This window comes from Adelges cooleyi, unplaced genomic scaffold (genome assembly GCF_023614345.1).
Source record: "Adelges cooleyi isolate 19-005CV unplaced genomic scaffold, UGA_ACOO_1.1 ACOO_flye_CR_arks_rails_tigmint_CR_PRNA_14, whole genome shotgun sequence".
NCBI lineage: Eukaryota > Metazoa > Arthropoda > Insecta > Hemiptera > Adelgidae > Adelges > Adelges cooleyi.
The window spans coordinates 248851-271307 of record NW_026095795.1 but is presented as its reverse complement, the minus strand read 5'-3'; the positions used below and the strand labels follow the sequence as shown (position 1 = coordinate 271307).

The window sequence follows — 22457 nt, the reverse complement described above, 5'->3', positions numbered from 1 at the left end:
TTGTTTATTTATACGCAATATCTGCGAAATGAAATAATTAGGATAACTCTGTATATCATAGTCTTTTTAATATCACTAGTTGTCACCTACGCCATGGTCATTTAAGTTAAAACATTTAAATATTATGTATCTTGAAGAAAGCCTAAGTGTGGTGTCAAATTAAAAAAAAACACTGTTACAAAATCAATAGTTAAAAGCTAAAATATAAATGATAAAAATTAAAATCGGCAAGATGTATTGTCTATAAAATTATTTATGTTCATATTGAACAGGTTGTAGCATCCAACAATTCTCATTGTAGCGTTTCTTTGAAAGTGATATTATCACTTTCAGTTATAATTATTCCTAAGGACAAGCACAGTCCTTAGCCAGCACGGCTTTTTGTGTTTTTCACACTGTTTACCTCAATTTACAGGATGATCCATTTAACGTAATACACTCATTTTCTCGGAAAATAATTAATACAATTTTATAGGTTTTTTTTTTTAAACATTTGTATTTACACTATTGTACAATAGTATAAAATGTTTAAATATTTACCTTTTATAGAGTTTTCCGAAGTGCTATCAACTTTTGAAACTTAAACGGTAACGTATACTATATTTTATTACATTTTTGAATTGAGAATAATTTGCTAAAAATGTTGATTGGGCAAAAACCAGATTTCAATAAATATTTTTAAATTTATTATATTTAAAAATGTATGATGGAAGATATGAGTGAGGTAGAACAAAATAGAACAAATTATGTAAATAAAAAATAATACTTAAAAGTTTATACAAATTAACCCGAAAATTAATTGACACGGTCGAAATTTATTAAAAACTCTTATTTCTTAAATATTGCCTATACAAAACTCCTTAAAAACCGACCGCATGCAATCCCCTTGACGTTGCCTATAACTCTTCGAGTTCATCAATAATTTTATAATACAAGATTTAAAACTTTATTTTCGCAAATATTATAATATGGCAATTTAGTGTAGTCATAAATTAGCACTTCACTGCATGAATTTTTTTATTTTTATGAAAAAATCAGAAATGATTAATATTATAATAAAAATATGTATGCTATTTTTATGTGTTTACTGCACTGTATTGATAAAAATAGTTTTGAAAATCGATAGTTAAGTTATTTTTCCGACAGCTATCGATGTAACAAAATTAATATTAACCATAATCAATAAATTATGTCAATAAAAATAACCTAACGCATATATTATGCACTAACATACAGTGCAGGTTCAAAGTATGTTCTTCAAACTGAGTTACACGGTTCTTGATTATAATAATATGTTTGTTTTTAACAAAGTAATAACTGATAGGTAGGTACTAGGTACCAGTATATTCCTACCTATCCAAAACAACGCTTTGATGTGAACCTGTTACATGGCGGCATTAACGAGACGATTCAATAAAATTTAATTGACATTCATACTGAATAGCTTGAATATTTGTTGTATAAGTTTTTATATTTAAAGAAATAATTTTTATTTCATTTTGACCGAAAATAGATAATTGGGGAGATTTAGGTAAAATAAAACAAACTGTTCAATGTCCGATTTGTCGTCAATGTAACAAAAATTATAATAATATAATCGTAGGTGTGTTTAGCTGAAAATACATTGTTCTAATAAGATGGATAAAACCATCAGCACATTGACTACCAATGACTGATGAATTCATGAAAATTTTTTTGCAAAGAAATTGGAGATTCCGAATCGAATAATAATAATAATCAGTAGATCATAATTCTTTATTCGTAATTTCTTTCAAAAGTGTAAGAAAATTGAATTTAATACGATTTTTGCTCAGGTATAAATATTTAGGTTGAATAATTCGCTGTATTGTTTGTAGGGAATATGTTTTACCTTGTCTGTTGTATTTGATTTTAACCCGCAGCCATATTGGACACAGTGTTTGCACTAGCTCTGATTAATAAAAACAAATAACAAAATCCAACGTAGGTATCTCACCTGTATATATATAAAAAAAAAAAATTTGAAATACAAACAAAATTGGCAAATGCGAGCATCAACAGGTAACAATATGTACAAGTTTTTTCAGAACAACCGCATAGTTTTGAAGAAATTTTTTAAAATGTTTTATAGCCAAATCAGACCCTAAGTTTGCTTTTAGTCTTAAACCACATCTTAATAATCGAAATAAATGTTTCAGTCATTATTTATTAATCCCAATGAGATATTAAGTGGATCACTCTAAGTAAATAAAATAATAATAAATCACTTAAATAATTTATATTGTACTACACACTTCTGGTGTTTAGAATTATTATTGTAACTGTTTACTGGTAGGAATTTTTACAAAGTACCATGTTGATAAAACTTAACTCTCAAATACATAAAAGGTAAATACGAAAATATGTTTGTATACTCAAGACGTTGTTGAGCATAGATTTGTTTTGAAATAATATATATTATACGTGTATGTTTTTTGTTCAATCTACTCTATTATAACAGTACAGTCGATAACTGCGAGATCTGGTTTTATCATTATGAGAGTTAAATTAAGCTTTATTTTTTTATTACTAAAATTAGTACTTTTCTACTCATCTACCGACGTAAATGGAAAAGACGATGACGATTTACAATCGTTTATGTATAGAGCTCGTCAACGGTTACATAACATGGCTGTACTAAAACCAACTGGCTCCGAAATAACCACTGCGATACGGGATTCAACGGTTTCTCAAGATATTCAAGTAAACAATAATAATATATATATTGTATTATTATGTAGTATAAGGATTAGAAATATTTGTCGGCGACATATTTTATAATTACTAAAACTATGGAAATAAGTAATACTTACCGCATAGTTGGGTAAATTGAATTTGGCCAGTGGTTAATCTAAATATTTGCAGTTATGGGATGCCGTCATGCTCGTACTAATATTGTTAGGTATGTAAATACTTACAGTGTATCCTATCTCAACTTTTAGCATTACGGCCATAATGTATATACTGCCTACAGTCTTCAGTCTACTCTGGTATATTTTAGTCAATATTTTATAATAAGCCAACGATTCAAATTGTTCCGTTTGTTTTCCTCTAGTCTTAATTACTCGAGTTATAATTGCTTTAATTTGAATATTTTCATTAAACACTATTGACATCATAAAATCTCAATAGTCTTTTCCTCCAATGTCCAAACGAAAGATCCTAACTATAAAAATAAACCTAAACCGAGCAAGGCGACACGGTTGGCAACATGGGACCTAGGAGCTATCCGGTTATTACTAATGAAATACAATAATTTTGTCTTGCCTTTTCAAAAAAAAAAAAAAAAACCTCGAAATAAAGCCGCTGTCGATATTTCAATAGAGGTACTTTATGTTCTAGATTGACGTACTGCAACAGTTCTTCTACGTTGGACAGTATCCGGTTGATTTAATTCGGCTAATGAACAAGTCCAAGACGTTGTGTTCCAAGCCGATTACGTTTAGCGATGACGAAATAACAACACTGACCTCCAGTCACAACGACCAACAACGACGACAAAACCGAATTGTCACTCAAATGAAATTTTACCGGAAATTACAAGAAATGCAATGCGCGAATTACGTGCAATTGAAGTTCATTTTGCCGGATGTCGAAGGCTCTTTGGAAGTCATTGCCGATTATGTGTACAATATAATAGACATGGCGTACAAAGGGAAATTCGTAGTGAGCGCGTGGCTTTGGAAACTGCATTTAAAACTACTGGCACTGCGGGAGTTCACTTTAGGCAGGCAAACGTTTCTGAATAATCACTTGCCGGAAATCGACAAAACCCTAATCAAACTGATAGCGCTGTGCCGACAAAACGAATACCTAATGAAAAACTACGACTACACGATAAAACATTACAGCAACGGAGCTGCTCGTCGTCATCTGTTGTTTGATGGTATTTTGAAAATCTACGATCAAAAATATCACCGTTTCGTCGCGAACAACGAACGACGGTACACACTGCACATCGGTCTCCAACATCTTCTGCTGAGTTCGATGTGGAGGTTTAAAAGAGATTTGTTCTACGACATTTCCGGCCTCCGCTCCGACTGGGAGAGTGTGTACAATGAATTCGAAAAGTATAACGCGAGTATGGAAAATCAATACGAGAACGGAGAATGGACGGCACAACCGTTGGAGTTCATCAAATATCAGGAAATAGTTTTGGACGTCATAAAGGCAAAAGTGTACAGTTACATTTGGATCCATTTGGTTGCTTACCAAGCCGGAGAACGCGTCGCTCCGAGCGATCACGATTCTTTTATATTTCGCATAAATTTTGGAATCGGATTTATTTACACTGACGACCAGATCTTTAACGAAGTACTAATTGCAATTTGTGACATACGCGGATCCGACGACGGGAAGATAAACGATACCGTAAGAATATTGTCACGCGAAGTAAACCGTATCCTGAGCAATTATACTGAACCGAATCACTACGAACAGGCCAGAATCGATAGTGGGTTTATTGAAAGAATATGTAAAATGGAAAATTCAACATTGCTAAAAGACATTGGTTATAATTTTGATCGGTTCATTAGCACGGCTCAAAGACATTTGGATGGATTAAATCTGAATCTTTTATTATTTTACATTATTGGAAACAAAACCATCGACTACGTATTACCGAATAAACGATAACGGTACTTGTAATATCTGTTAAATAAAAGTACACATTCGATTATAAAAAAAAATATTCGGCGGCTATAATATGATAACCGGTCACTTTCTAAAAAAAATAGGTCATCGTACAACACCAGCCACCCAAAATCCATGTACCTAAATGTTTAAAATAATATTCGTTTATCACACTTTTACTTCTAAGCCAACCAGAAAGATAATCAAACAGCATTAAATAAAAAAATTCACGTTTAGATTCTTTAGTAAATGCAAAAAAAAAAAATGGAGACATAGTGTGGCGTTTTGAAAACATTTTAGAACTATATAAATAATAGGGCATATTAAGAAATTTTAAAAGTGTTTCTAAATATTTTATTTAATTTTGTATTTTTAAATATTCTCTAAACGTATGATACATTTTAGAAGAATTATAATTCATTTTAAGAAAAATAACATTTAAAACTTAATTTTGTTTCCAATATATTTTTATTTTAAATTTACCTGAAAAATAATGTGCGGTTTTGAACGATTTGCACACTAAAAAAATTGATGTACGTACACTTTTCAATGACATGTTATTTTTATTTGACAACTTTTATTTGGTTCTATAAAATAATTTTGTTTTATTTACCGCTGATGACTTTTTATAAATTAATTTAAACAAATAAATGTTTTATACTATTAATTTCGATGCTTTGGCAGTTGCAAATCATTTTATAATAGATACAAGAGTTAATACTTTATTTTTGCAAGTACAATATAAAGATAGGTAGTTTAGGAAAAACATAAATTAAATTATGTTCTTCAAGCTGGATTACACAGTTCTAAGTTATATGTTTGTTTTTAACTTGTAAATCATTAATTAATAGGTAGTAATACCAACATATTTATACCTATCCAAGAAAACGCTTTGATGTGAACCTGTGACATGTCGGTTAACGAGACTATTCGATATAATTTAACATTCATATTAAATAACTTAAATACTCACTATAAAAAAAAAATTATATAATTATTGAAAAAAATATGATTTTATGCTTAGTTTTAAAATACGAAATTTGAAAAATTCAAGTTCTTACAGCTCCTAGTGAAAATAAGTCCCATTACCAATCTTTCACCAATTGTTCTAGATACGTAAAATTAAGTGCTATACAAATGTCAGCATTTTTGGTTCGAAGCTCTAAAAAGTTATAGGCACTTAAAAGTATAGCACTTTTAAGTAAAATGCTAAACTTTAAAGTTACTTACACATCATATGTATAAGTAAACCTAAGTATAATTTACAAACCAACAAGCTCGAATATAATTCATTAAAACATATTTTGCTGAAGGTGAACGATTTAAGAAAAACTATTAGAAAAAATGTTGTATGAAAATTGAAAAAAAAAAAAAATACTCGAAATGGTCGTCGGTTTTGCGCTGGGGGTAGAATTTATGGCGTTTTTTCTTCCATGACCAAAACCACGCTGGTGGCTGGCGCCCGCCGCCCGTTTCTATTCCATGACGACCGTCGTTTGTTATTGTGTTCGACCGCCGCCGCCGCCGCCGCCACTGATAACAACCATTAACAGGCATGAACAGCTCTGTTCGGGCGATGTACAAAGTGTGTTGTAAATGTGAATAATATTGCCAGTGCATCGAGCATGTATTCTTTTTTTTTCTGATAATGTGCCGATGCACGCATAATTACGGACGTTCAAATTCCATCGCGTTATTAAAATAATTGTAATCTAGTATTATCATTATTATTATTGTTACCGCCGCACAAGGATTAACGCTAATCGTTTTTTTTTCTTTGTAAAGCCGTCGTCTCCGTCGATATTAATATTTTATAATTTAAGGAGGGGTTGGTTTTGTCTACGCGTTGTCTTTGTCGTTGGTAGTTTTCGCCGACGGACAGGTTCGAATTTGGTTTTCTACGCTTTTGGGGCGGCCGACCGTTTCAGTATTAGACGCCGCTCAACATGGACGCGGAAACGGCAAAACCGGACAGTGGCGTCAGTGGCGACGACAAACACACCGTTTCTTCGGACAGCGGCGAAGCGGCTGCTGTGGAAGCACAACGGGCGGTAAGCGACTATGGTTTTTTTTTTTTGTTGAAATAACCACCCCTAAATCTAAATCTACCCTCCCCCCCTTTAATCTTAATGTTCGACCCAAAAATCGCGCCCGTTAGAAGAAAATTAAAAAACATTTTTCCCTCGTTTTTTTTTTTTCAGACCGAAAAGCCATGCGAAACCGTTGCGAAGGCCGTCGTGGTGGACACAAAGGACGCGGCCGACGACGACGAACCGCCGAAAATCGCGGTCGAGCCGAAAACCGAAGAAACTGCTGCCAAACCGGAGCCGACTGAAGAGCCCGTCCCCAGCAGTGGCGACGGCGATAATATCGCCACGATCCCTGTTGCCGCACCCGACAGTACTACCGATGCTCCTGATAGTAGTATGGCTCCTGCTGTTGCCAGTAATGACGTTACTAATGTATCTGACAGTTATAAAACGGCTACGGACGACAGTATAACTGATGTCGAAACATCAGTTCCCAACGACAGCAAGACTGATGTCAAAACAAATGTTCCTGACAGTGAAAAACTTGACGTAAAAATAACCGTCGCCGAAGACAACAGTAAGTCTGTTGAAACGACAGCCGCGGCGGATGACAGTGATAAAACCGACGTCGAAACAATTACACTTTCCGAAAATAAGCAATCGGAAAATGTGGTGCAACCCGAACCCGATCCGACGAAAACTGAACAAAGTCAGCCGGCCGCTGTCGAAGAAGAGCAGCCGTGTGTGGGAGTTACTGATGAAAAACACACTGAGGTTTCCTCTGTAGACGACAGCGTCGTCACCGCCGTACAGGATCTCGAAGAAGAAAATGTTTCAAAAACCATAATCGAACAGCAAGTAGAACCTCAGGTGGCCGCGGCGACGAAAAAAACGTCAAACGATCTAGACTCGACTCTTGATGACGGAGACGATACGGCACCTGGGTTTGTGGACGCGAGAGAATATATAGAAGACGAAGGCGGAGAAGAAGAAGAGGATGAAGAGTGTGATGACGAGGGAGACAGCGAAGAGGAATGCGATGATGAAGAGGTAATTTTTTGTTGCTACCAATTAGGCAATATAACATGAGGCGCTATTTAAAGTATGTACATAATACATTTTAGGGTTGTTACTCGTTACTACTTATCTGAGTTTATAATTATTTTATTTTAACTTATTTTTTTATAATCTTTAATGCTAAAACTCGAGATGTTGTAAGACATTTTGTATAAATTGAAATTGCACAAAATGTGTATAACAATATGTTGTGATTGATGAAGAAGCGATAAAAAAAAAATAAAGCTAAGTACATTTGGTTCAGTCGTATAGTAAAGATCTAAGAGAGGAAAATATTTTTTATTTGACTTGCTTAATTTTTATTTGTTGGGGGGGGGGGGGTATTATTTTAGTGATGCTTAAGTTATTGCTAATGATGCATTTTTGAACAAAAATTGTGAAAAAGTTGATAAAATTTATCGCCACTTGTGTATTATACAGACCCCCTCTTTTTTTTTTTTTTTGATATCAAAAAGTTAATAAATAAAAAAATAATATATTTTCGAAATAGGCAGAAGTTTATATAATAAAAAAATATCAAAAGTTATAATTACAATCAAACAGTGTTCCTAACGTATCACCAAAAGTCTGCGTTGTCGACGAGTAATACATCAAACACGTCGCGTTGGTTATGGGTGCAGTCGGTTAAGCTCCTCTACGGCATGCGGTTGATTCTAGTTTGAATCTCGGCTTAATGCTTATTTGTTCACTTCTATACTTTTTAAGCCATTCTTAAATTTAATCTTGAAATAACTTTAAACCTGTAGCCTCCTCCAAGACTAGCCCGCAAACAAGGATATTTTTAGTTTTGTGGAGCTAAATGATGGCGCCAAGCGTTTTATTCTTTTCCTCTTCAAGTAATTATTACAAGTATCTATATGAAACAAGTTAGGTCAGTAAAACCAATATAATATACTGATTTGAGTCATTTTTTTTTTTTTTAATCTAGATGAAGCGAGCAAAAAAATGTATCTTTTTGTTTAATCGTTTCTTATTTGATTATTTATGACAAAACAATTTGTTTCAAATTTTTCGTTGAACACAATTTGTTTATTTTTAATGAATAATTATTTTAAATATATTATTTTTCATTTATTATTTGTGAATGACTAAATAACAATATAATACATATCATTATTTTTACGTTATCTTAAAAAGTTTCTAAGATATCCTAAAAATTATTTATGATAATTATTATCTCACCAATTAGGCATTCGATATATTTATAATATATGAGTATATTAAATTATTTTTAACAATAAAATAAGTGTATACAATTGTTAAATGTTGTAAATATTGGAATATCATTATTGGTCGACTGACAAATTTTGAATACCGTAATATTAAAATTACTATGCTGTTTGAAAAATAGAGTAGCTTTTGTTAAAGTAAATTAATCAAAAATAAATAAAAATATGTAATAGGTAAATATCAACGGGTGACAAATATTAAATTTGTATTTTTGAATGTTTTTCTAGTCTTTTCAACTGCTCAAAATAACCTGTTTAAAGTTTTAACGTGTGTAAATGTAATATGGTTTTTTCGGTTAATTGAGAATCGTAACCGATTTTTTGTAAGTACAACTTTGAATTGAGAATTCGCCGGAGATGTGAAAAAGCGCTGACCAAAAATTTAAAATATGGCTTGGCTTGGTCGATTTTTTGCACTCTAATAATCCGTTAAAAAATGTGTACCTAACATTAATACCTGTTATTATTATGTAACGGTCAAGAGTGAAATGCCATACTTATTATGGTACATTAACTAATTTAGGGTACGTTTGACGTACGGGGTGAATTTTAACACAAAAGGTAACCTTTTAAAATTTAAACCCAAAAGGTAAACTCTATAAAATAATGTCTTGTGAAGTGTCTAATCAGTAGTTACCATGTATAACTCGCAACTGGGTGATTTTATTCGTGTCCGTTAAACGATTGTTATGTGTTTCCGTCAGGAGAACGGCGAAACGAAAGATCAGGGACAATCCGCAGTGCCCGTCAGCGTCGATGACGACACCAATGATCCGCAATACATACCCAGACGTGGCAGGTTCTACGAACACGACGACCGAATGGCGTACAGCACTTCCGGCAGCGAGTGAGTACATCGATGCGATACTGTCCATTCTTTATCTTACCTATATTGTTAATGTGGTTAACAGTTTATTCGTACCTACAATACATGAGACCTAACAAATGTAATCTTTAGAACTGGTTGTTTAAAAATTGTTTCCTTGGCAATTTTATAAATAATATTTTTGGACGACTTGTACAACTGCTGCTACTATAAAAATAACGTTCATTTAAAATTTACCAACGTTAGTCTACCTAAGGTTAGGTTAGGTTAGGTCTATCTAAAAACAAATATAACAAATTTGAAATCCTTAAAAAGAAAATTGATTCAAGTATAATGCTCTAATGGAAATAATTATTATTTAAGAAACAAAGTGACTCTTGAAAAACACTTGAGTAAAGTTGTAGACGTTAAAAAAAAAAAAAAAAAGGTTAAAATAACGTTATTTTCTGCGCCTTCTTGTCTAACTTCATGGGCTAAAATTTACATTGAGTAAAGGTACAACAATTCTTAAAAGAGAAACCTTTCAAGATTATATTCTTGAAACTTTGTATAGCATATATTAGTGTCATAAATATCCATTTATCTAAACTGGCCTATCAACTTTCGATTAAATTATGACAAGCTTTTCTAGGTAAACCTAAAAAACTTAAATAATAGTCGAGCAACTTTTTTGTAAAAATTAATTTTCTTCTTTACCATTTTTTTTTATTATTATTATCCAAAACCTTTGTGTTTTGACCAAATTTTTTTCTTTTCTTAGGTTCATTGTTTAAGTATAATACTATGATACTTTAAAAGGGGTGTTCTTTAGTTTACAACGAAAATTAGCGACATGTAGGTTGTGCACCGACATTTTAGCGGCAACATAACATTACGTTAAGGTCATATTTGTATATATTTTTTATTAAGTAAAATTATAAATATCAGGTGAAAGTTGGATATTTTTTTACGGCCAAAACCAGAATCTTACAGACACTTTTAATATATATTTACAATTTTACTTGATAAAAATGAAAACTAAAGAAAAATCCGTAATTGTAATCTTACAAAATGTTTGAACAAGCAATTAATAGATCACATCATCGAGGAAAAACTTCTGTTTATATCATTTTTCAATAAAACAAACTTAAATTTGGAAACTTTCAAACAGAAAAGTGTTTTTAAAACTTTTATCTCATTTTTATCAAATTTGTATATAAAAGACTTAAAATATAACTTAAAAGAACTGTTAATCGAGTCCCAATTTATTTATTTGCTAAAGATAATTGTTTTTGTTTAAATCAATTTTTAATAAATATCCTTATATATAAAAATCTCGAGTCACGATGTTTGTGTTAGCGATGAACTCCGAAACTACTTAACTGATATTTTTTACACTGTGTGTAATTTGGTCCAACTTGAGTCGTAGGATAGTTTAGATAGGAAAAAATGGAAAAGCAGCTAATCATATTTATTCATAGTGTGTGGCCAAAATTTCCTGTTCACATATTTAAATATATTTATTAAAAAATGTATTAATAATTTGTATAAGCTATTTAATATTGATGGTAATTGATATTATTTCTACATGCTGTTAGTAATTTTGAAATTAAATTTTTAAAATTGTGACCTTTAAAACATTTTCAAATTTGTTCCAGAGAGGAGTACGAAGACGATGTGGCGTACGAAGGAGATGAGAGCGGTGGTGCCGGAAAAGAAGACGGCGGCGTTGATAGTGGCACGCAGAACCGAGTCGGTGAAGGGTTGAAGAACAAAAAGGTGCTGTTGATATCCAAATCGGCAGCAGCTGAACGCAGTGGATCTTCTCCGGGTTCATCGTTGAGAGGAGGCTCGTCAGTGGGCACAGCCGATGGCAAGCCGACCCGAAAGAGCCGTTCCGAGCAGGTGGACAGGTGGTCGCACGACAAGTACGACGAACACCAGCAGAGCCCCAAGTCGACGGCCGAACTAGTGCGATCTTACGGGTACAACATCCGCGTGGAAACCGAACCGCCCAAAGCCAGGCGCCATCACAAATACGGGTAAGCCCAAGTCAATAAATATACATTTCTTCTTTATATTAATTAAATATTATATTTTATTACAGCCGTGGAGCCAACAACAAATACACGAGAAGCTGGCAAGATTCAAAAGCCTATGAGAAGGAAGGACCTGGCGGTGGGCCTGGAAGCGCTAACAAAAAATTCGGCAAAAAGAAACCCTTTAAACCGGACTCTGAGGCTAACGATTACTCCAAAGAATTCCCGGACGCGCTCAATAAGACCGAACCGGTTGATGGAGACAACGGCGACAAACAGTCTCAACACCAAGAACAAAAACCGGTCGAACAACCGTCAGTTTCTGTGATTAATAGCGACACGGCCAACCGGTCGCCAAATTCCGGTGTTCAATCGCAGACGGACGATAGACCTCCACAAAACGTCACCTCGGTCAACCGGAACGCCCACAGGAGTTATTCCGGCGGCGGCGGTGGCAATAGGTCGTTCGGTTCGGGTCCTCCGCCTCGTAATAGGACTGGCGGCAAGTACGGAGGAGGTGGAGGCGGTCCATCGGAAGACGGTGGCTACGATGGACCGATCAGGCGGGGAAGACACGAAGATTTTGCTGGCAACAACGGTTCGGCCGACGGACCGCCACGTAGAAATCAAAAACCTCACAGTTACGGTGACGAAGACGGTCCGAGAAGAGGAAGCGGAGGCGGCGGCGGCAACTTCTTTAGGAGAGATGCTGCCCCCCAGCATGATGGCGGCAGTAACCATTTCCAAAGACGCAACGATTCGTCCTTCCAGAGACGTCCCGTTAGAGAAGGTGGAGGAGGACCGCCGCCTCATCACCACAACGATCACAGAGGTCCTCCCGGTGGCCCGCCAATGAACAAGAGTCGCAGTTTCCACAGCAATGCTGGCGGTCCGCCGCCGTTGAACAAAGACCGATACTTCAGCCGACCCGGACCAAACAACGTGCCGGCACCGTATCACCATCATCACCAGCATGATCACGCTGGCGGCGAACCGGAAGCGCCACCGGCGGCCGTTCAGTCGCACAGGTATTCGCATCATCGCGCTTCCGGCGCCTTGGGTGCCGTCAAGAAAGAGTCGACGATCTTCAACAATCCAGAACCGCCGCTTCCACAACAACAGTCTATGGTGGGGGTTCCGCAACCAGCAGCTCAGGTTGCCGCAGTCGGTGATCAACAACCGGTGGTGGTACGCAGTTCCAAGCGGTACACGACTCAGAGTCGACGGACTCTGCCAGATCCCGTGTTGAACTTTGGCGCCAACAAACAACAAGTGCCGCCGCCACAGCAACAGCAACCTACGCCGCTGCAACAACCACCACAACAGATCCAACAGCCAAACTTGCAGCAACAAATCCAACAACAACAGCTGCAGCAACAAAACACATATTGCCAACAACAACAACAACAGCAGCAACAGCAACAACAACAGCTCCAACAGCAACAGCAACAGTACAACAACATGATAGTCGAGCAGCAACACCATTTGAACAACGGCATGATGATCGTCGACCACACCGCCCATCACGCTCACCATCTCGGCCAGCATCACCACATGGCTTACCACCAGCCGCACACTCACCACATGGCCCAGCAGCAACAGCAACAAGGTAACGAACCCTCACCTATTTGTCTCTCCTTATCGCTTCTTCTGTAAATAGCTATTTCTCGTTACTAATACCGTATGTGTTATTGATGCAGCCATGCACGGTTATGCACCGGCCCCGATGTCCGCCGGCGCCACAGGAGCCACAGACGATCCACAGCAACAACAGCCAAACCCTGCGGCCGCAGCTGCCGCTGCCGCCGCCGCATTGCAGCTCTTGTCGTTCGGAAATCCGGCAGCCGCCGCCCAAGCTGCCTATCAACCCCAACTGATCAACTACACACCGACAGCCGCCGCAGCGGCACAACCCCCGCCGGCTGCCTACATGACCGTAAGTGCCCGACATTGTCTGCGCCCATGTTATATTTGTATATCTTCTTAATACCGTCTTTGCGGTTAAGTATTTTGTTCAATGTATCGTTTCGATAAAAATTGAATGAATTATGAGTAAAAAAAAAAACCATCGCTTGAATTTAGATAATTGAATAATATTAACAGTTTGTTTCTTGCCCCCCTCTTTAGGACGCCAATTACATGGCCATGATAGCGGCCGGACACACAGCAGCGGCTCCTGCGTCGGCCACGACTTACTATCAACAGCCGCCACAACCCCAACCGCAGCAGCCGCCACCCCGGAGGGTCAACTTGGCCATACCCATCGTAGCGCCGCCGCCTCCGCCGGGCAGCTCTTCCGGTGGTTCCTCTTCGGACAAAGGACCGTCGCCACCGGCAACGGCCACAGTGGCGACGTCTTAACGACCAATTTACTGTGTGTTCGAGCGAGAATACCACCCTTAAATAGTTCTTTTGTCTCTCCCCTCCCCTTTTTATTCGCCAAGGTTGTCTTATTGTCTAGTTTGTAATAACGATATTATCACAAGTACATTATTATTTCTTACTTAACGTATCTACTACCCCTATCGTCGCTACTCCCAGACTTAACCGCTTTAGGGATATAAATAGTTATTATTATACAAAAAAAAAAAAAAACCGGTTATGTTTTTATTTTAAAATCGATTATTTCCACTATTAACGTAACAACGACCGTTGTTAATATCCCTCTACATTTAAAACCGATTTTTGTTTCCCACTGTCTATTTCATTTTAATAATCAAAAGCGACACAAGTATAATATTTTAATTGTAAGAGAAAATTATCGGCAATTGAAAAATTAATGTCGAGAACAAAATTGACAGGCCTGCTTTGGCTTTTTTTATTTTCATCGTATTATTGTAAAGGGCTTTTAATACTCCCACGCTGTATTATTTATCCGTCAAGAAATAATAGTATATTGTAATCAAAGAACTAACTTGATAATTTTTTTTTTTTTTTAAGAAACCGTTTATTGTTTGTGTGTATTTTCAGCTGTTTGTATATTATGATATGAATAATATTGTAATATATAAGTAATTGTGTACTTACTGTATTAGCGATGTTATTAACGGGATTCGTGTCTAAAATTCAAAAAACCTGACGCGTACAATGTAACCACGTTTGATTGTATTGATTATTATCCAATTATTAATAAAAGTAATTTATTGATACGGTTGTTTTTTTAAATTAGAAAAACTGCTTATAGTATAAAACTGCTTTTAACAATAAATTGTAATATTTTGTATTTTTTAAACTGACTTAATTTTATGCGATTCCAAGGCCTGTGCTGTTGAAAATTATTAATTTCTCAAAATTCCATCTGGAATGCCACTAAAACAGTACAAATATTTAAAAATATGTAATACTGGTGTTATTAATAAGATGTGTGTTTGTTTCGACGTATCCCTAACCGTTAACCTAACCCCGACGGTTTTGGAAATATTCTTTATCAAAAAATATGTTATAACATTATTCTTGGCAGTGTTTAACCATTGTTTTTCTATTTTCAAATCAAAGATAAACCAACGAAATACAATATTTAATCCATTATTTGAATTTAACTTAATCTGTACAACATTTGTTTTCAATAATTATATTATTACTATTGATATTTATTAGTTGATGATAATATTATGTCTTGTAGAACTATTTACAATAACAACTCAACTGTGTCGTTTTGCTTTGGTACGGTTCAAACTGGATTTGAATAAAACCAAAAAAAATAATAATAATTGTTTGATGTTTTTACAGTGGTAGTTTTTATTGTACAACTTTTTAACTGTTTCATAAATGGAAAAATAAACTACCCAATTGAAGAAATTGGGTCTTGTTACAAACTGATTATTGCACTTCTATAGCTTTTATTATGTTTTTTTATTAAACACAATTTTTTTTAACTGACCAATGTTTGGTGCGTGTACACGACAAGTGATCGATGTTAACGTGGAAAATGATTAAATTAAACGCAATCTAAGTTTAGACAAAAAATTCACACAAGTCCATTTTGATAAATAAAAATAATTTTTTTCGTTTATTAGAAAAAAAGAGCGACAAAATATAAAAATAAAAATAGGAATACGATTGCAGTTTCAGTTGTGGAAATCGAGTCTGTCGGGGATTGTTAATGAATCAAACCTGGAAAAAAAAACATTTAATGATTAACAAATGTACTTAGTCGAGTAAATTTATAATACAATTATTTATTCAATTAGTTCCTTTTTCAGTAAATAAGTGGTGAATACTAACCGAGATAATCGTCCATAAGAGTACCGATTGCAAACTGTACAACGATAAAAAAAGAAAAAGAAACATTATACATAATTTGTGTTAACTAAGATAAATTGAGCATAGATCAAACCAAAGACTAATAAAAGTGGCAGGAAAATAAACCTCCTTTAAAATAAAATTTTTACAAGAACTTAAACTCACTATTCCTGAAGCGTCCACGCGCGTGCCGACGATTTTCAGCCGAATAGTGTCTTCCGGTTGTATGGCAATGTTCTAAAACAAAAACACGGACGATTGTTGAAACAAAATAATTAATTTACACTAGCCAACAAACGCTTACTTCTTCTTTGGACTTGTAACAAGGCGGAGACGTATTTGGACAAAACTGCAGTTCCGACGGGATCGACTGAAATTAAAAAGAGAATAGTTTAGTAGCAAAAGAGCGTGTCTCAATCGTAGTTTGTTTGGTATTAATTGTTATCGGCATTGTTTTGTTTGAAAGAAAAATAAAAAACCTGCACTACAATGTAAGAGTTATTGTATACTTGCTTACGTGATGCGATATGAAACACGAGAGGGGTCCGATTTCGGCAAACATTCCCACCTTGTTCAACTGGGTGACCACGGCTTCGAGCACTTCGCCTTTGAATGGCCGAAAAACTATGGCTTTGTATTTGACCGAATACACGACGAATCCTTGTCCCGGCAGTATGAGGCCGCAGCCAATGTTATCGATGTGCGTGACGGCAATCACAAAACCGTACCTAAAATACAAAGTAAAACGGTAAAAGGAGACTCTATGCGACTTGTGTATTTGAAAAATACACTCAACAAGTTAATAGTTTAGAGTTGAGCGGCTCATCTTTATCGTACAATATTTAAAAAATACAAATTAATATGTTGTTGCAGGAAAACTGTCTTACTTGCCGGTGCACGTGCCTTCGACTTCGCGATACAATTTTTGTTTGACCGTATCCAACAGCTGCGGGCCAAAGTAACGAGGATGCAGCAGAACGTCGTGTTCCAAAGCGATCTGAAACGTTTTGACGATATCAATAGCGTTACATTGTATTAGATATGGTCCAACAACGGTTGAACTGATTTACAACCGAAACAGCGCTGCATTATTAAGGCAATCAATAAATGTGTTTGTTTTCATAACTCGAGTAGAATATTACTTTTTTTTCGAGTAATATTCTAGTTTAAAACAATTTCGAGGTTTTGAATTTCGACGGTTTGCCGTGTGACAAAAATGAACTCACGTGATAGAACATTGTCGGCTACGACGACGTTGGACGCTTACAACATTGCTGGGTTCGAAATTGTTTATGAAAAATTACAAAAATATTTAAAAAATAATTCCCAAACGTTTTGAAACGTTTTAATATTTTGTTTTTATCGTTATTTAATTTGATAAGTGATAACCGGAACTGATAAGAAACAACAACAAACCAACCACGGTAACCTCCGGTATATGTTTACTGTGTAATAATAATTATGGTAACCTCCTGCAGAGACGCGTTTAACAGGGAACAAGAGGGGGGAGCAATTGTTTTGGGTGGCAATTTTTTTGGGAATCAACATTGGAGCAAAAAATTTAAAAATGTATATGAAAGTATTAGTTTAATTAGTAAATTAGTTTAAAAACACCAGGTTTTTTACATTTCATTGTTATATTATGTATTTCGACAGGTAGGTAATCTATTGTTATTTACAATGGCATAGTTAATAAATTCATAAGTGTAATTTAATATCAATTAAACCGATAAATATATTGTTTTCGCACAACTTTACTCAACAAAAATTGTTTTGGGATTTCTGAATTTAGGTAGGTACTAATAATTTTAACGATTCATTTTGATTAATAAATTATTTTTAGTAATGAAGCAATATAATCAATATTTGCTTCAAACTGAATGCTATTTAATTGCGCCCACTGCACACATAAACATATTTATTGGAGTATAACATTTTATAGTAAAATGTTAATTTTTTATACATTTATTTGTGTATTGTTTTACTTAGTTCAAAGAAATAAAGATAAATTTAATTAGTAGATACTAAATAATATTATAGATTTGTAAGTTATTCGCTTTTCAATTTGTTTTCCATAATAGATACATTTTAATAAAAAAAGTGTTTTTACTCGATTTAATTGAAATATTTATACTTATTTAGTTTAAATAATATAATATTAAACAAAAATAGGACGGTTTGGAAAAATTACATTGAAAACATACCATTTCCAACGATCAAAGCATAATGTAGTACCTATTGGTTAAAAGTAGTACGTTTTGATCCAATTCAATTTTTAAGAAATCATATTCAAGTATGAAAAACAAATGTCTAAATACCTACTTTTGCCAACAACACTTTGTTTTAAAATATTTTATCTATTTTTAACATATTATTATTATTCTAGGAAAAATAGTAAAACAATATTGAACTTGAGTACACAATTAAATTTATGCACTAATATATACCAAAACGAATGATATTAATTTTTTTTTTTTTTTTTAAAGTATATTTGTCTAGGTAAATTTTTTTTTTAAAGTTCACACAATGCACACAATATACACACAATGGTATGCAATTTAGCCTTTAGAGCTAATATTTAAAAGTAAGCAATCCGCGTTGTGTAGTCTTAAATGAAAAATCTCATTTCGAAGTAACAAGACTACTTATAAACAGCGTGCAAGTAGAAAACTAAAATATTTCCGTTGCCTGCACGTTATTCTATTTTTACTCAAATATTTAATTTTAATTTTAATTAACCTATAATACTGTTGACTACGTCTTACAATAGTGGACAACCGTTTGCATCTTGAGTGAACAGAAAAAAAAATCAATGAGCCCGAAACGCCCACGCGAGAGCCAATCACACATTTTCCACCAACGAAAGCGATTTTTTTTTCTTGGAAAGATTTGTATTTTTTTTAGAAAGTTGTTGTTGCACGATAAAAAAAACATTGAAAATTCTGCTGTTGCTTTCTATTTGTTGGAATGTCGATATAGACCACCGAACTCAATATAATATGGAACGCGCATTGCTTATACCTAATCGACTGCTTATGGAAATGTCCTCTAGTACTTGGAAGGCTGACATTTTGTGAACAGTTAATGTTTTGTCCACGATACTTGTTTTTTCTATGATTTATCAACTATATGAAGGTGTTATCATCACCCTAACCTAACATTTCGTTATGTATCATGTAACGTAGCATTTTTACTTTTTATGAAATCGGTACACAACAAATATTGAGTCTAGTGGGTTATTAAAGTCAGAAACTATTTGTTGGCAAACAAAACCCGCCTGGTGACTAATAGGCTCGTTAACAAATGCATCACACAATGTCATATCCGTTTTTTGATAAATTTAACATTTAGCTAAGTATTTAACATTTAAAATCGCATTTTTTTTTACTGTTTTCAAGTCAGGCGGTGGTTATAGTAGTTTTAATGTGACGCCAACAGTAGGACTAAAGTCAGTCCGCCTTGTTAGAAGGAAAAAAATACCGTTCGATATATCTTGGTGATGTCATATCAATGATAACAGTATCTTAAAAAAAACAAAAATATTTTAAGATTAATTAAGGCAAAAACGTATTTTATCATACGGAATACCAATCGCTTAACAATGAGGAGTTTTTTATTCCTTATGTGTGGTCATATTGGTTTTGGTCCTTCTGTTTACTTCACTGTCGCATACAAGCTAGTATAATATGTAAGTTCGACCCTTTATTTGATTACTCTATGTTTAAAGTAGTTATAACTTTTTTCCACGTTGTTATTTTCAAAATTCGCATATGACATTGTCTCTAAAATGTTGTTATCTTTCGATTTTATAATAGGTATTTTAGCTCTAAATATCGTTGTTTCTGCATTGTGATTATGTTTAATAAAACATCACACTTGGTGTCTACATTATATTCCATTCTAGGTATTAAAATATCCCAAGAGAGCGCAATATATTATTTAAAAGTTAATAGGCGTACATAAAAATTAAATTAGAGTATCATTGGAAATAATTGTTCATCATCAGAATCACTAGGATTCGAGTATATCCAATTTCATGTCACAGAGGAGAGATGTTTACCAATGAAATAATTGTTTTAGTGTATGTTTAAGTTACACAAGTTCAAAGTATTATTTTAAAGTGTTCAATTTGATGTATAAAAACGACCCTTTAAAACCGTGTGTGTTATAGTGAAAAATCTATTTATCAATTTGTCTAATTGAAAATCGCCCCCCTCAATAGTGTTAAGTGTAATCGGATCGACGTGCATATCATGACCTAACTTAACCCGACCTGACCTGATCAAAACGGTGTAATTTCGGGAGCCAAAGGAAAATGTGCATCAGTGCGATTGATGAATAATTCTACTCGAGACGGATGATAGGATTACGTGCAGGTACTTAAGGCTCTAACCTCGAGGTTAGATAGGCTCTGAAACTGTTATGCGTTAATTATAAATGTACTTACTTACGGTGAGAGCGGGGCGGTAGTTGTGAGCCAACTATATATGTAAGAAGATGAAAAGTGAACCGACCTACAAGGTTTTTGAGTTGGACGAATGCGGAATGATGGGAATCCGACAAGAGATGAAATGAACTGCACTGTGGCTAATCGGATGAAGGGAGATTAGAGGAACACAAGGAGACACGCCATGTTGAGCAGATATGTAGAGAAATGTCATATTCTCGACGTCACAGACGGATTTCGTTTTGAACGGCTTTATCGGACGTGTACCGGCAAAATTGTCGATAATCTTGGAAATTGTGAGTTTCTTATATGCGGTAAATATTTAAGTTCAAGCGCCTACATCAGACTTCTACGATGAATCGTTCGCCCATACACCGCAATTACGACATAATAATATTATTATTATTACGTTTGTTCCTACACAAAACACCTATTCCCGTTTGGGGGATAGTGATTGCGCGATGCGGGGAAAATCCATCAATAGATAATTATCGCTGTGGTCTGGTAAAGTCTATACATTAAACTGGAAAATTATATAGTAATAAGTTTCCTCGAGATACATAATAGTTTTAGCGCAATGGGCCGGTCCGACGGGCTAGAGGGTGACCGCTTAAAGGTTTTGGGCTACTTGGCCTCGTTAGAGCCATTATTCCTACGTACAGACTCTCCAAATGAAACAGCCCATATATTCTAAGACCGTTACTAGTACCTGGGAGCAATATGATGTATTTAATGCTGCAGAAAATGTGCAGTCGATAGATGTTATTTTTAAAAAGCCTAGTAGTTTAAGTGCTCGGTAACGCGCGGATTCGGTTTGAGGGTGACAATTTAAAGAAAGGGTACCAAATCTAACACCTCCCCACTAATTAAATAACAAACAAATAAACGATATATTATAACTTTGCACTAATCAATGCGTTAAGTGGAAGTCAGATTTTTGATGACCATATGCGACTGGTGAATTGAGTTCAGTCTGCAGAAATAATTTAGAACCGTTAAAATGATTTACTTGGTGAAACAGTTTCTTATTGTTGTCAGACTTGTGGAAACGACAGCGACTACGGTGGATCCCTGCTGGTTTTAGCTTCGATGCGATGCTATTTTTTTTGTTGCAGGGGTCTTAATAATTTACTTGTTGCTGTAATGCATTTCAATAATTGCAGCACGAACGTTCTCGATATTTTATGGTTGGGTTAGACGTCTGCCTACCGCAAAACACTAAAGAGTACACCCGTAGACGCATATCCCTGGGGTGTTAGGGTTAGCGCTAACCACTTCCCGTCACTTCATTAGCGCCCTCTAATATTCGGCAGTAACATAATGTGCACCGTGCACAATAGCCAAGGTAAATATTGCGTTTATTGATCCGCTTTTGGAGATGTCTTTTTTAGAATGTATCAGTCATGAGTGCGACCAAAAGTGGTACGCGGTCGTGAAAAAAACGGTTTATTTCCTTTGCAGCGCCCTAAACCAAATTTATTTCTACCAAAAATAGTAACTACAGTCCGTTTTACACAGGGCGGTCTTAGATATTTTTGATTTGTTTGATTATGTTGTTCATAACAGCTCAAATTCACGATTCGACAGGGCTTGGGAAAGGGGTTTCCGCATTCAAACCGTTTCTTTGGTAACAACACACAGATAATTGTTTTTTCTCTTTAACATAGACAATTTATGTTATTGGGCTGTGTACAATAAATGTCATGTCGCAATTTTCACGTTGCACTTTCACTTTCAGTTAGAGATAAGCGATTAGAGATAAGAGGTTAGTGATAAGAGATGATTGATAAGGGATATGAGACAACATGTTATACACGATTCAATGTTTTTCAAAAACGAGAAAAAAATAAATTCAAATACTTATTATAGGAGTTCCCGTGAACGATCCCCGCCCGTTCCATCAAACAATCGACCGAGCCGTTAAATTTCCAATACAAC

The 22457-nt window shown here is 34.9% G+C and overlaps 3 protein-coding genes across 4 annotated transcripts; 2 read left to right on the top strand and 1 right to left on the bottom strand.

Moving 5' to 3' along the window:
- The first annotated feature begins 2480 nt into the window (after positions 1–2480).
- On the top strand, positions 2481–4962 carry LOC126847952 (uncharacterized). Its single transcript, XM_050588397.1, has 2 exons — positions 2481–2721; positions 3361–4962. Exons 1-2 carry the CDS (start codon positions 2515–2517, stop codon positions 4651–4653), a joined length of 1500 nt encoding a protein of 499 aa, XP_050444354.1. The 5' UTR covers positions 2481–2514; the 3' UTR covers positions 4654–4962.
- A 1245-nt stretch (positions 4963–6207) lies between these two features.
- On the top strand, positions 6208–15645 carry LOC126847950 (uncharacterized). The gene is made up of 7 exons (XM_050588394.1): positions 6208–6701; positions 6852–7730; positions 9691–9833; positions 11450–11833; positions 11899–13439; positions 13531–13766; positions 13958–15645. The coding sequence occupies exons 1-7, from the start codon at positions 6597–6599 to the stop codon at positions 14189–14191; spliced, it is 3522 nt and encodes a 1173-aa protein (XP_050444351.1). The 5' UTR covers positions 6208–6596; the 3' UTR covers positions 14192–15645.
- Positions 15646–15810: 165 nt separating this feature from the next.
- LOC126847951 (DNA-directed RNA polymerase II subunit RPB7-like) lies at positions 15811–17429 on the bottom strand. Of its 2 annotated transcripts, XM_050588395.1 has the most exons (7): positions 17299–17429; positions 16960–17069; positions 16590–16800; positions 16377–16442; positions 16238–16309; positions 16055–16088; positions 15811–15943 (listed from the first exon to the last, which is right to left on the bottom strand). In XM_050588395.1, the coding sequence occupies exons 1-7, from the start codon at positions 17308–17310 to the stop codon at positions 15930–15932; spliced, it is 519 nt and encodes a 172-aa protein (XP_050444352.1). In that variant the 5' UTR covers positions 17311–17429; the 3' UTR covers positions 15811–15929. The 2 variants fall into 2 exon arrangements, with proteins under 2 accessions (XP_050444352.1, XP_050444353.1); XM_050588396.1 differs by lacking the exon at positions 15811–15943 and having other exon boundaries at positions 16050–16088.
- Between the last annotated feature and the right edge of the window lie 5028 nt (positions 17430–22457).